The sequence below is a fragment of the Cherax quadricarinatus genome, chromosome 77, assembly GCF_038502225.1.
Source record: "Cherax quadricarinatus isolate ZL_2023a chromosome 77, ASM3850222v1, whole genome shotgun sequence".
NCBI lineage: Eukaryota > Metazoa > Arthropoda > Malacostraca > Decapoda > Parastacidae > Cherax > Cherax quadricarinatus.
The window spans coordinates 17,590,172-17,603,786 of NC_091368.1; the positions used below are offsets into that span (position 1 = coordinate 17,590,172).

The 13,615-nt window shown below is 38.3% G+C and overlaps 1 protein-coding gene across 1 annotated transcript in view; it reads left to right on the plus strand.

Annotated features, from left to right (window-relative positions):
• Positions 1–13,615, plus strand: part of LOC138854996 (glutamate receptor U1-like) — a 226,877-nt gene that overhangs the window by 179,082 nt on the left and 34,180 nt on the right. Inside the window, exons 6-10 of the mRNA XM_070101505.1 lie at positions 834–924; positions 1,253–1,553; positions 4,562–4,779; positions 6,490–6,670; positions 8,125–8,224. Coding sequence (XP_069957606.1) covers positions 834–924; positions 1,253–1,553; positions 4,562–4,779; positions 6,490–6,670; positions 8,125–8,224 — 891 coding nt within the window. The remainder of the gene's footprint in view (positions 1–833; positions 925–1,252; positions 1,554–4,561; positions 4,780–6,489; positions 6,671–8,124; positions 8,225–13,615) is intronic.

The window sequence follows — 13,615 nt, forward strand, 5'->3', positions numbered from 1 at the left end:
ACATTTCCCAAAATCTCTCTCTCTCCTCTACACTTCTCTCTTCTCCAGGTGCATACACGCTTATTATAACCCACTTTTCACATCCAATCTTTATTTTACTCCACATAATCCTTGAATTAATACATTTATAGTCCCTCTTTTCCTGCCATAGCTTATCCTTCAACATTATTGCTACCCCTTCTTTAGCTCTAACTCTATTTGAAACCCCTGACCTAATCCCATTTATTCCTCTCCACTGAAACTCTCCCACCCCCTTCAGCTTTGTTTCACTTAAAGCCAGGACATCCAGCTTCTTCTCATTCATAACATCCACAATCATCTCTTTCTTATCATCTGCACAACATCCACGCACATTCAGACTTCCCACTTTGACAATTTTCTTCTTCTTATTCTTTTTAGTAATCTTTACAGGAAAAGGGGTTACTAGCCCATTGTTCCCTGCATTTTAGTTGACTTTTACAACACGCATGGCTTACGGAGGAAAGATTCTTATTCCACTTCCCCATGGATATAAAAGGAAAATTAATAAGACCAAGAACTATTAAGATAAAATCAAAGAAAACTCAGATGAGTGTGTATAAATAAATGTGTACATGTACGTATGTGTAGTGTGACCTAAGTGTAAGTACAAGTAGCAAGACATGCTTGTAATCTTGCATATTTATGAGACAGACAAAAGACATCAGCAATCCTACCATCATGTAAAACAATCACAGGCTTCGTTTTACACTCACTTGGCAGGACGGTATTACCTCCCTGGGTGGTTGCTGTCTACCAACCTACTACTACTACTATATATGCTTCATTTACCATATACATATATGCTTCTACAGGTACACCTATGTTCGGCCTTCTGATGAGCTCTGGGGTATTAAACTTGATAACGGGTCGTGGTCTGGCATGATGGGCATGGTAGTGAGGGAGGTGAGTGTACAGATACTCTTTAAAAACATTTGTCCCACAACTACAATGTAAAGAAGATATAATTTTATTCAGTAACCCTGTTTGGTTTTGCGTCTTTTTTTAATTTTTCCGTCTTTAGTCCTGTTTTAGGATTGTCTCACTTACTAGAGCGATAGGAAACATATTAATTATTCTTTTATATTTTGTGTCATCGTCTCAGTTCTGTAAGTCTTCAATTCATTCAAAATGTTTATCATATTTGAAGGCTTTTACGAATATCATTTGAATTAATAAAACATAAGGAGTCAATCTTAGAAATTTTAAAGTACTTCATTGGTTTATTCTACAGGAAGTAGGAATTGGTGTTGGTCCTTTTTCGATTATTATTAGTCGAAACGAGGTGGTAGACTTCACTGTGCCAATATTGATAGATTACTATAGGATCCTGGGAGGACGAGGACGTCCTGAGGTGGATCCCTGGGGCTTCCTGTTTCCCCTGGCACCGCTGGTGTGGGCGGCCATCCTGGCGGCGCTGATGGTGCTTGCTGCGGCACTGTTCTTCATGTCTTCAATCTTCTCTCATAAGATCGACTACCAGTCCAAGTGGTTACAGGTCACTTTTGACTATATTCGAATATTATTACAGCAAGGTAAGTGTAGGCTGACATCATTCATGTGACAGAGCCTGAATCATATTTAGTAAAACGAAAATCCACATTTCGCTTTGATATAATGACCACGATAATGCTCGGCATCAATGCTTATTTAAATCTGACCTCATATAAACTCTAAATATCAACCTGACTAAAGCTCATTCTCAGATGATGACAGAAATAATAATAATAATAATAATAATAATAATAATAATAATAATAATAATAATAATAATAATAATAATAATAATAATAATAATATCTTTATTTCTACATGTACAAGGTATGCAGGCCTAGCTGACATAAGTGACATACTACTATATAGAAAGCCGCTTGTTATGATGAGCATTTCGAATTAGAAGGCATTTAAAAATGCTTTCTAATTCGACGAGAGAAAGTGGAGAATGAACGATAGTATATATATGTATGTACTATTTTAATAGATTCACTGAAATGAGAAGAGATATAAAAAATGGCCTAGAAGACACTCTCTCAGGTCCTGGGCACCAAAAACTGAGCAAAGCTGGAGATATTATCTTAACTAAAGCAAATGAACCGCAACTCCAGGCTACTGATACAGCTAACATGATAAATGACTTCTTCTCAACCATAGTATCAAGTCTCGGCAGTAAAATTCCAGGTACCAATTCCCGAGCGAGTGATTATCTAGATGGAAACTTCCCAACATCCCTCTATCTTGCGCCAACCAAACCTATTGAAGTCAACATGATTATTAATTCACTAAAAAAATAAATCAGAAAATATAGCTCATGATACACCACTATTGTAAAAACAAGCAGCTCATGTCCTTTCACCCATCACATTATTCTTTAACAAGTCATTAGAAACTAACACTTTCCCGGCATCACTCAAGATAGCAAGGGTTATATCAATACACAAAGTTGGTGACTCAACAAATTTATACAACTACATGCTAATATTAAACTTGCCTTCACTTCCCAAAATCTTCGAGAAACTCATGTACAAGAGGTTATACTCCTTCATAACATCACAAAGCATCCTCAACTCTTGCCAGTTTGGCTTCTGGAAAAATAAAGGCACAAATAAAGCATTTTTAAAAATGCTAGACGTACTATACACAGCACTCGAGTAATATGAATATCCACTTCAAGTGTTTATTGACCTAAAGAAAGTTTCTGATATAGTATCCTACTCCACAAATTGATTATTACGGTATAAGATGCCACGCACTTGCATACATAAAGTCTTACCTTATTAATAGAGAGCAATATGCCTATTGCAGACACAACCTCCACATCAAGACCTCTCGACACTGGCGTACCACAAGGAAGCGTTCCTGGCCCCCCTAGTTTTTCTATTAGTGCGAGCAAATTTGTTGTTGTAGTAAAATACAGAGAGTTTCACTCGTAGGAAGTCCCTAGTTACCCTTTACTACAAGAATAATATGCAAACAAGATGGTTGCAACAACGGGTGTAGCATGCAAAGAGTATGTTACAATTTATTCGGTGTATGTGCACACTCCCATGTAGGCTGCCTCCCAACCAATGAACCAGTTGCTAAGGGTTTAATGATACGGGTACCCATCACTACCTTGGTTCATTAACGAATCACAGGCTCGCCTGCCAAGAGCTGAGGCGACGCGGTATCACACGTGGTCAGCATTTGCATATCGTACAGCAGCTGATTGAGTCCGGTGTTTTCTCTCTCTGGCTTCTGCTTGCCAGTCTTTGTCACCTCGTGGTACACTCGTATTCAACTCCTGTACATAATGTACATAAGTGTACATAGCTATATATACATTTGGTGAAGGAAATACAAGTTAAATATTACTTCTGAGTTTGTTTTCTTCCAACCCATTACGATCATATACAAATTATCGCCACCGGTGTTTCCTAAAGAAAACTTCATGTACTGGGTGGTAATTTCATCTAATATATCAAGATAATCAGTCATATTTAATAATTATAAAATGGTTTTAGTGAACATCTTCAAAATAATGGTGATGTATTATGTAATAAGAACGATACCTTACAAAGGACTTCATGTCAAATTCCTTACAAAGGACACTTACGCACAGTTTAGGATATTTTTAAAGAAAACGTTTCGTTAGTCGTGGCGAAATGTTTTCTGTAATAAATGTGTGTACATAGGTGTCTTTTGCCATATCTTCTCGGTATTACCACACCATTTTTCAGACATCTTACAAGTTCAGAGAACGAAAAATCAAAATTTTACTGAATCTGAAAAAAAAAAAACTGAAATCTATTGAGTCAGATCACTAACTGAAGACGTCCTTTTCAGATCAACTTTAAACCGTTGTCCTTTGTGGGTTTTATTAAAAAAAAGCCTCCTACTTTTAACTGTGTAAATTTTATTTTGATATTTTCATTACATAAATGGTCTGCCATGTGATGACTAGAGAAAGTGTTTCTGATTGGCTCAACTTTGATGGCTTCTATCTTAATTGGAGTTTTTTTTATTGAATTTGGGCTGCCTTGATACCAATTTGCCGTTTTTAAAAACAATTCTGTCAAATTGAAGTTTCATGGAAAAAATCTAATTTTTTTAATGGGCTGTAGAAAATTTGAATTGAAATATAAAGGAGAATATTAAAATAAAAAAATCACGTGTTTAGGGCATTTTTTTCAATTTAAAAATGATAGAATTTCACATTATTTTTTTTCGCTTCTCTAAAATTTTTGTTTACAACTTGAAAACGCCTTAATCAATCTCATTCAAAATTTTTTTGTGCATTGTATCAAGTGCAAAATTCACAGGACGGCTTTCGTGCATAAATATCCTGTGGACAATGTTACATAAATAATTTCCATTTTATATCTGTAACATTGTGAACAGAACATCTGTACAGGAAAACAGTCCTGTGAATCTTCCAATACATATAATACATCAGAGTTGAAAATTTACCAGCAAGGAAAGGTAAAAAAGGCTAAAAAGTTATTTATTAAAAATCCATGATGAAAATCCTAATGATAACAGAGAGCATATCTGGCAACCATTACAGATATGACGGTGCCTGTGTACTGGTGGTGGGAGAGGATAATGTTGGTGGTGTGGATGATGGTGACGCTGGTGTTAACTCGGAGTTACTCTGGCAACCTCATGGCTCTCCTAGCAGTGAGACACATCTCTCAACCTTACCAGTCACTCCGGGACGTTGTTGACGACCCCTCTGTTAAGATAATATTGGAAAAAGGCTCTGATATTTTCACATATTTAAATGTGAGTTAATCAGTAATAGGATTGTGATGTCCACTATCAGTAGTGGGATGACCTTTTCCCCCTCTGTGTTCTTGTCTTACCCTCTGTGGGCACCTAGCTCCCTTGCAGTGCTCCTCTTTCTTAGTATTTGACTGGCTCCTCATTCTTACTACCTCCCCCACTACTACTACTACTACCTTCTACGTCTACTACTACTATTACTACTACCACCTCCTGCCTATATATACTTCTTCCTCTCTCCTTTTCGTTAGTGTGACTTTGTAAATGATCTAAGTCGGAATGAATCGTCGTCGTAAGCTCCTCTCTTCTATGTGCGGATTATTTGTGTATGTATGAGTTTTGTTGAGAATTGCATTTGATTCTTTAGTAATTTTTTTTATTGAATATCGTTGTTGTGGCCCATATAAGATAAGCTGCAGCAATTGCAAGTAATCCTGTAGACTTCTAACACAATGTTGAATGGAATTCTTGATCAGAACGCTTGTAGGTCTAACTCGCCAAACTCAATTGATAAATCTTTTAAAAATTGCCACAGGTACACTTTTCAATTAAATAAACGATAAAGAAACATATTCAAGCAAGAATGTATTGCTTCTCCCTTTCCTTGAAAACTTTCTTGATGTACCTTCCCTACTTAAGAATTTCATAACAAAAGTGGTATTAAAAAATCTTAAAATAGTAAAATATAATTTGATTAAGAATTTCCCTTAAATTACTGATAACTGCACAATAAAACTTTTTAAGTTTAAACTGGAAAAATTCCTGAACTAAGATTATAGCATAAGAACTGGACAAGAGTCTAATACTTTATTAGGGTTGAACTGGGTATTGGTATTGAAAATAGGAGATACCTTATCGTAAAAATTTTGAAGGTGTTTGAGTACGGTACTCCTGTTTATCTTTGTACCTTACTGATGTACGATGTTAATAATTGTATGTACTCTGTATATGTACTGTCATTCTAAATAAAATATATATATAAAAAAAAAACTCTATTTATTCATGTGAGAGATTTTAACTATCCAATGGATTTTCAATAGACTGAGAATGTTCCATCAAACTAGGCCGTAGTTGAAACAAATATAATTAAATACAGTTTCATAAAAAATATTAATTTCAATCTAAATATATGTTCAAGACTGCATAAATTAGATTAACTTAATAAGAATATAATTTATGAGCATTTTCAGCTATGCCTGATATGTTACTCTTAATATTTTCTTATGTATCTTGACAAAATCTTCAGTAAAAGATGAGTGAGTAGAGTCCTATAAGATAAGATTTCGTTCGGATTTTTAACCCCGGAGGGTTAGCCACCCAGGATAACCCAAGAAAGTCAGTGCGTCATCGAGGACTGTCTAACTTATTTCCATTGTGGTCCTTAATCTTGTCCCCCAGGATGCGACCCACACCAGTCGACTAACACCCAGGTACCTATTTGCTGCTAGGTGAACAGGACAACAGGTGTAAGGAAACGTGTCGAAATGTTTCCACCCGCCGGGAATCGAACCCGGGCCCTCCGTGTGTGAAGCGGGAGCTTTAGCCACCAGGCCACCGGGCCTGCTATGTGAGTACAAATCTCAGGTCATAGTTATATTTCAGTTTTATAATTATACTGTTAGCCTATTATTTTTAGTATTATGTGGTTATTGTCATATGTAATTTATACTCATGTAGTACATAAGAATCTATTTTAAATGTGGTTTTCAGTCGGCAGAGTCGGGTATATACCGAGAAATAGCCGACACAGATAAGGTTGGTCGACTACTACTTATAACACGTCGACACTTCAGTGAAGCAGTAGACACTCTGGTGAGACGTGGAGACCACGTGCTGCTGGTTCCTCATACTGGTGTTAAGTCTTACGTTGCTCAGGACTTCACAAAAACAGGTAAGTTTGAAGGAGCTCACCATAAAATTCTTTAATAACCTTGTTTAGTGGGAAGTTCAATTTCCGTCTTTGCCTAGAATAATTTGAGATTATTCTGAATTATAGAAATATCTTACTTTGTTTTATTAATATTAATAAAATAGCATAAAAAACCTGGGGTATATATAAGGCTAAATTTTTTACGTTTTATCATTTATAACAGTATTATGAAGTATTTCCTCTTACGTAATACGACATATTTATTACCTTGCATAAAACCTCTTTGCATTTTTGTCTTTAAATAACATTGTGTTTTTTAATAAAAGGCCCAAATATGATTAATAAAAAAACAAGAGCACTAATGAATTCTTTGGAGAATTCATTGAATTCACATGGGACTTCTACGTCTGTTTGGATTATTCAAGCCTAAGTTATGCTAATTATATTCACAACTTTATATAAAATGGAATTATTTAAGTTGGAAAAAACAAATGCACCTTTAGGGCTTAAATATCTGGAAAATTTAAAGAAAAATTGTTCTTATAGTTTGCGTGTGTGTGTGTGTGTGTGTGTGTGTGTGTGTGTGTGTGTGTGTGTGTGTGTGTGTGTGTGTGTGTGTGTGTGTGTGTGTGTGTGTGTGTGTGTGTGTGTGTGTGTGTGTGTGTGTGTGTGTGTGTGTGTGTACTCAAATTTGTGGTTGCAGGGGTCAAGTCATGGCTCCCGGCCCCGCTTCTTCACTGGTCGCTACGAGGCTTTCCCTATCCCTGCTCTATCAGCTTTATCAAACCACATCTTAAAATTATGTATGGATTTTGCCTCCACAACGTCACTTTTCAGACTGTTCCACTTCCTGACAACTCTATAACTCAAGAAATACTTCCTAACATCCCTTTGATTCATCTGAGTCTTCAACTTCCAATTGAGACCTCTTGTTTCTGTGTCCCATCTCTGGAACATCCTGTCTTTGTCCACCTTGTCAGTTCCTCGCAGTATTTTATATGTCGTTATCATGTCCCCTCTATCCCTTGTGTCTTCCAGTGTCATCAGGTCAATTTCCTTTAACCTCTCCATGTAAGACTTAGCTCCACGACTAGTCTTGTTGGAAACCTTTGCATTTTCTCTAATTTTCTAATGTGCTTGTCCAGGTGTGAGTTCCAAACTGGTGCTGCATACTCCAGTATGGGCCTGACGTACACAGTATACAGTCTTAAAGTCTTAAATGATTCCTTACTGAGGTGTTGGAATGATATTCTTAGGTTCAGAAGGCGCCCATATGGTCCAGCAGTTATCTGGTTGATGTGCGCCTCAGGAAATGTGCTCGGTATTTTACTCACCCCAAAACCTTTTTTCTTGAGTGAGATTTGCAGTCTTTGGCCTCCTAGGCTGTACTCTGCGGCACTGTATGTTTGTGTGTGCATGTGTGCATGAATGTGTTTCGTCATTTCATTCTATACTGTAATAAAACATTCTTCCAGGCATTTGTTCTTTTTACGGGTCCAGAGAAGAGTTCCTGAAGATAATGTTTGCAATGATCGGTCCGAAGAACAGCCCAATTATTCCAGCTGTTAATAAGAGGTAAAACAAATATTACCCCATTTTTCCATTTTGCAGGTTATTCTAAAGTAATTTATTTAATTGCAATAAGTTGCATGTTTCATAGGCGAAATAATTAACTTTGCAGAAAAAATAGCTAGAAAACTGCATTAAATATTTTTTTTATTCCCTAAATACAACAACATGTACTTCTAAATTCCTTCAGAGTTGTAAACAAAGTGTGAAGCCTATCTCAGAATATAATTACTCGGTTTGCATATATATATTAGTGTCAAACATGGGACGCTGTTAGTAGAGATTGATGGAAATAATTTTGGTGATATTAAAAATCAAGGTGATCAACACACGTTCAGACAGAAATCACACAACAAAAGAAATGTTTTCTATGTTTTATCCGTCAACTGACACAATGATAATGACTGTGGCGATATTTATCTGAATTTCAGTTAGGCTTTTCAAAGAGCCTCGCGCACGAGGCTATTATAGAAAGCAACAGCACCCAGTGCTAAAGGAAAAGTGATTTCATTGATCGAGTCTCAGCTGAATAATAAGCAAAACTGGTTTTTCATAAATAGCAATAAATTAAAATAAGGAGCAATAGTTAGACACTGTCTACAAGGGAAAGTTATGTGTTGTTATCTACTTGCATGACGTAGGTTAGTGTATGAAATGCGATACAAGTAAAGTTACTGGTGTCTAAAGAGAAGTAATTATAGTTTTGTGTAACCTACCATCAAATTCTTTCTATAACCGGTAAACGAAGACACAGTACCCTGCCTTTATGTCTGTAGAAAATCACCATTAAAATATGTTCATGTTTACCAACAATTCCAATGTTGAGAAACCGAAATTCTTGATTCTTTTTGGAAGAGGAGCGGCCATCAGTGTCAGCGTAGCGTCCATTTTCACACTGCCTATCGAAGCTGTCACTAGGAAGAGACATACATGTGATACATCCAGCAATAAAGAACCATGCAAAACGAAATTGAAAGAGATACTCATAAAAAATTTCCACTTATTAAGAACGCAAATATTCTAGTAACCGATGTGACACCAGCAAAGGTTGTGCAGTACATAGTCTACTGAGGACAATTTCATAAATTAGTTTGACAAAGAAACGGTCTACAAAGAACATGACAAGAAATTGTATAAAAATATTATTCTCAAATATTTCCAACACTATAGAAGAAAATGTTGGCAATTACTACATCTCAACAATTATAAGACATGCTACATGTTTCTAGGTTACCTAGTGACATGACATTTAGAGGACCACATACCGTTAGAATAGCATTCTAACGGTCCTATGACCGAAACACATACAGTAAAATTTGTTCTCAAGTGTCCTTACATAAATGTATATTCTGTACACAATGTATATAGTTGAGCCCATCGTAGAATATACATCACCCGCTTATATCTTCCAACTGATTAAGGATATTTAGAGGCTTGTAGGACGACAAGTCCCACGAATGACGACAGAGAACAATATAACAGAATCACACTAGGAAACAAGAATTATGGAAAAAAATAAGACCGCAAATGAAGTTCCATTTTATAAGAAAGAAGAAAGACTTGTATTCCATGAATATAATCAAAAGAAGACTGGTAGAACACTTGTAATGAAGTAATTTCATATACATTAACCAACGATACCACGGGCGGGGTTAGAACCAGAGATCAGAGTCTCAAAACTCCAGACCCTCACAGTGGTGCCTATGCTAACCTTCCTATGGTGTATAAATATACCTTGTTGGATGAACCTTATTGTGGCTAGCTGGCCCAGTGGCTAACGCGAAGGTCTGAAGTTTTGAGACCGCCAGTAGTATGGTTTGCTCGCAATCGTGTCATTACAAGCTTAGATATGGCAAATTGTGCCTTACAGGTCTGTCGGAGTTTCATGACAAATATAGCAAGTAATCAGCACAGTTTTTGAGAAGTCGAATGTCAATATGTAAACATGTTAGTAAGACTACTAACCTGCTTATATATTTTTTGACTTCGAAAAGACATTTGAAACTGTACCACCCAATAAACTGGGGAAAAACTTGAGGTGCTGGCAGGAATTACAGGGAATATACACGGCATAATCAAAGAGTTTTTTTATAAAGGAGATTAAGATTGATTATTCCAGAAGATATGACAGAAAGTAAAAAACTACAGAGCAGGTTCCTCAAGAGTTGGTACGAGGAACAGTACTGTTTCTGGTAAACGAGAAGGACATACCAGAAGAGATGAAGTCAGTTGTATATCGGAGGAAGATAACATAAAAAGAATGAGATTAATCACTGAAAACATAACAAGGTTTTTGAAATTTTCCTGAACTGCAAGATCATTTAGAAAATTACCTGTTGCATTCAACTCAGGTAACTGAAAGATTGTGAAAACTGAGGGAGGACAAAGAACAGAAAATAAGTTTAGTATTTTATTAGAGGAGAGAAGCGGCTGACAACACTCGAGGCGAACGACAGAGTCGAGCAAAGACACACACACACACACACACACACACACACACACACACACACACACACACACACACACACACACACACACACACACACACACACACACACACGCACGCACGCACACACACACACACACACACACACACACACACACACACACACACACACACACACACACACACACGTAGTGTAGTGGGTCACAAGCGCCAGGCTCCGAGAATCTTAGTGCTTTTAGGGCGTGCTTGAGCAGCTAGAAGCAACCAGTGTTAGTGACAACGTCAGTGAACAACCCTACAAGTGATAACCAAAGTATTAGCAAAAAAATGAAGTAAAGGCGAGAGAAAGCCTGAAATTATACAACAAAATTTCAAAGTGCCAGTTCGTTGAGGCCTAGTTGGCACTTGTTGCCACATTGTTACAAATATACGAAGTACAAAGCGAGTGACTAAAGAGAAAAGATCAAATAGAATTAAGAGAGGTTGGCTAACGAGAAACTGTGATGTAGCACACAGCCAGCGTGAGGAAGCTAGCCAGAAAGGGGATATATGTATATATACATACATATACATAAATATATATAAGCAGAGAAGGTGGCAGCAGTAGGCCTGAGGAAGTAGCGCCGCCATAACAGGTTGGGTGTCATCACAAATAAGAAGTGTACTTACCAAAAGTGAAGTGTAAATTATAAAAGTAGCAATATACAAGTGATAAGTGTGGTAAATGAGGACTCAAAAGGGCAACGAGAAAAGAATAGCTGAAGAAGTCAGAGACGGAAGGGCGAGGTGCACGAGTCATCGTACAGCTAGCATCGTACAGCGAGCATTGTACATCAGGCATCTGGATGGACGTCCCCTCTGAGTTGTAACGTACAAATCACCTGTTTGTGGTTGGCGGGAAGTTTTGAGTGGTAGAGCCGGCCCTATGATCACTGGTGGCTGGGTATCATAAACCCTGCTCCAGAGCGACTATCATACACACAACACCTAGCAGTAGTAGGAAGATAAAATTTGTAGGAGCAAGGAATAGGCAGGAGGATTAAGTCGGGGCTAATGGGACTACAGCCCTGACAACAGTTTCGAGAGATAATGTTTTAGGACACAAAGACAGTACAATCTGAGAAGCAAGTATTGGGTACACATGTAGTAAAAGGTAGTACATAACTGGGTGAAAGAAAGACTCGTTAACACACGCTAGTATTATAAGTATTAGAATTACTCTCAGTGTTAATGGTATCTTATTAGTATTACGGATACACAGAGGTGAAATGTATTTCTGGGACATATAAACAACTGACGTGCTCACACACACACACACATACACACAGAAACCAAGCTTACAGGTATGATAACAGATGCCATCTTTCCAACGGGATACCAAATCCTGAGGAAAGACAGAGGGAACAGGGGGGGTGGAGGAGTGGCATTGCTGATCAAAAATCGCTGGAATTTTGATGAACTGGAGAGAGGAGACAGCGGAGAAGAAAGTGATTACATAGCGGGAACACTTCACTCTGGAGGTCCCAAGGTGGTAATAGCAGTGATGTATAACCCACCACAGAACAGCAGGAGGCCAAGGCAAGAGTACGACGAGAGCAATAGAGCGATGGTTGACACACTGGCTAGAGTGGCCAGAAGAGCTCATGCATGCAGGGCAAAGCTCCTGATCATGGGTGACTTTAACCACAAGGAGATCGATTGGGAGAACTTGGACCCACATGGGGGCCAAGATACATGGAGGGATAAGATGATGGAGGTGGTACTGGAAAACTTCATGTGCCAACACGTAAGGGACACTACAAGAGAGAGAGGAGAGGATGAACCAGCAAGGCTGGACTTAGTATTCACCTTGAGTAGTGCAGATATCGAGGACATCACATATGAAAGACCCCTTGGGGCCAGTGACCATGTGGTTTTAAGCTTCGAATACACAGTAGAGCTACAAGTGGAGGGAGAAGCAGGAAGGCCAGGACGAATGAAGCCAAACTACAAGAAAGGGGACTACACAGGAATGAGGAACTACCTGAATGGGGTTCAGTGGGACAGAGAACTGGCAGGGAAGCCAGTTAATGAGATGATGGAATATGTAGCAACAAAATGCAAGGAGGCTGAGGAGAGGTTTGTACCCAAGGGTAACAGGAATAATGAAAAAGCCAGGATGAGCCCATGGTTTACCCAAAGGTGCAGGGAGGCAAAAACCAAGTGTGCTAGGGAATGGAAGAAATATAGAAGGCAAAGGACCCAGGAGAATAAGGAGAACAGTCGTAGAGCCAGAAACGAATATGCACACATAAGAAGGGAGGCCCAAAGACAATATGAAAATGACATAGCAGCGAAAGCCAAATCTGACCCGAAACTGTTGTACAGCCACATCAGGAGGAAAACAACAGTCAAGGACCAGGTAATCAGGCTAAGGAAGGAAGGAGGAGAGACAACAAGAAATGACCGTGAAGTATGTGAAGAACTCAACAAGATATTCAAAGAAGTGTTCACAGAGGAGACAGAAGGGACTCCAGAAAGACGGAGAGGTGGGGCACACCACCAAGTGCTGGACACAGTGCACACAACCGAGGAAGAAGTGAAGAGGCTTCTGAGTGAGCTAGATACCTCAAAGGCAATGGGGCCAGATAACATCTCCCCATGGGTATTGAGAGAGGGAGCAGAGGCACTATGTGTACCCCTAACAACAATATTCAATACATCTATCGAAACAGGGAGATTGCCTGAGGCATGGAAGACAGCAAATGTAGTCCCAATCTTTAAAAAAGGAGACAGACATTAAGCATTAAACTACAGACCAGTGTCACTGACATGTATAGTATGCAAAATCATGGAGAAGATTATCAGGAGAAGAGTGGTGGAACACCTAGAAAGGAACGATCTCATCAACAGCAACCAACATGGTTTCAGGGACAGGAAATCCTGTGTCACAAACCTACTGGAGTTCTATG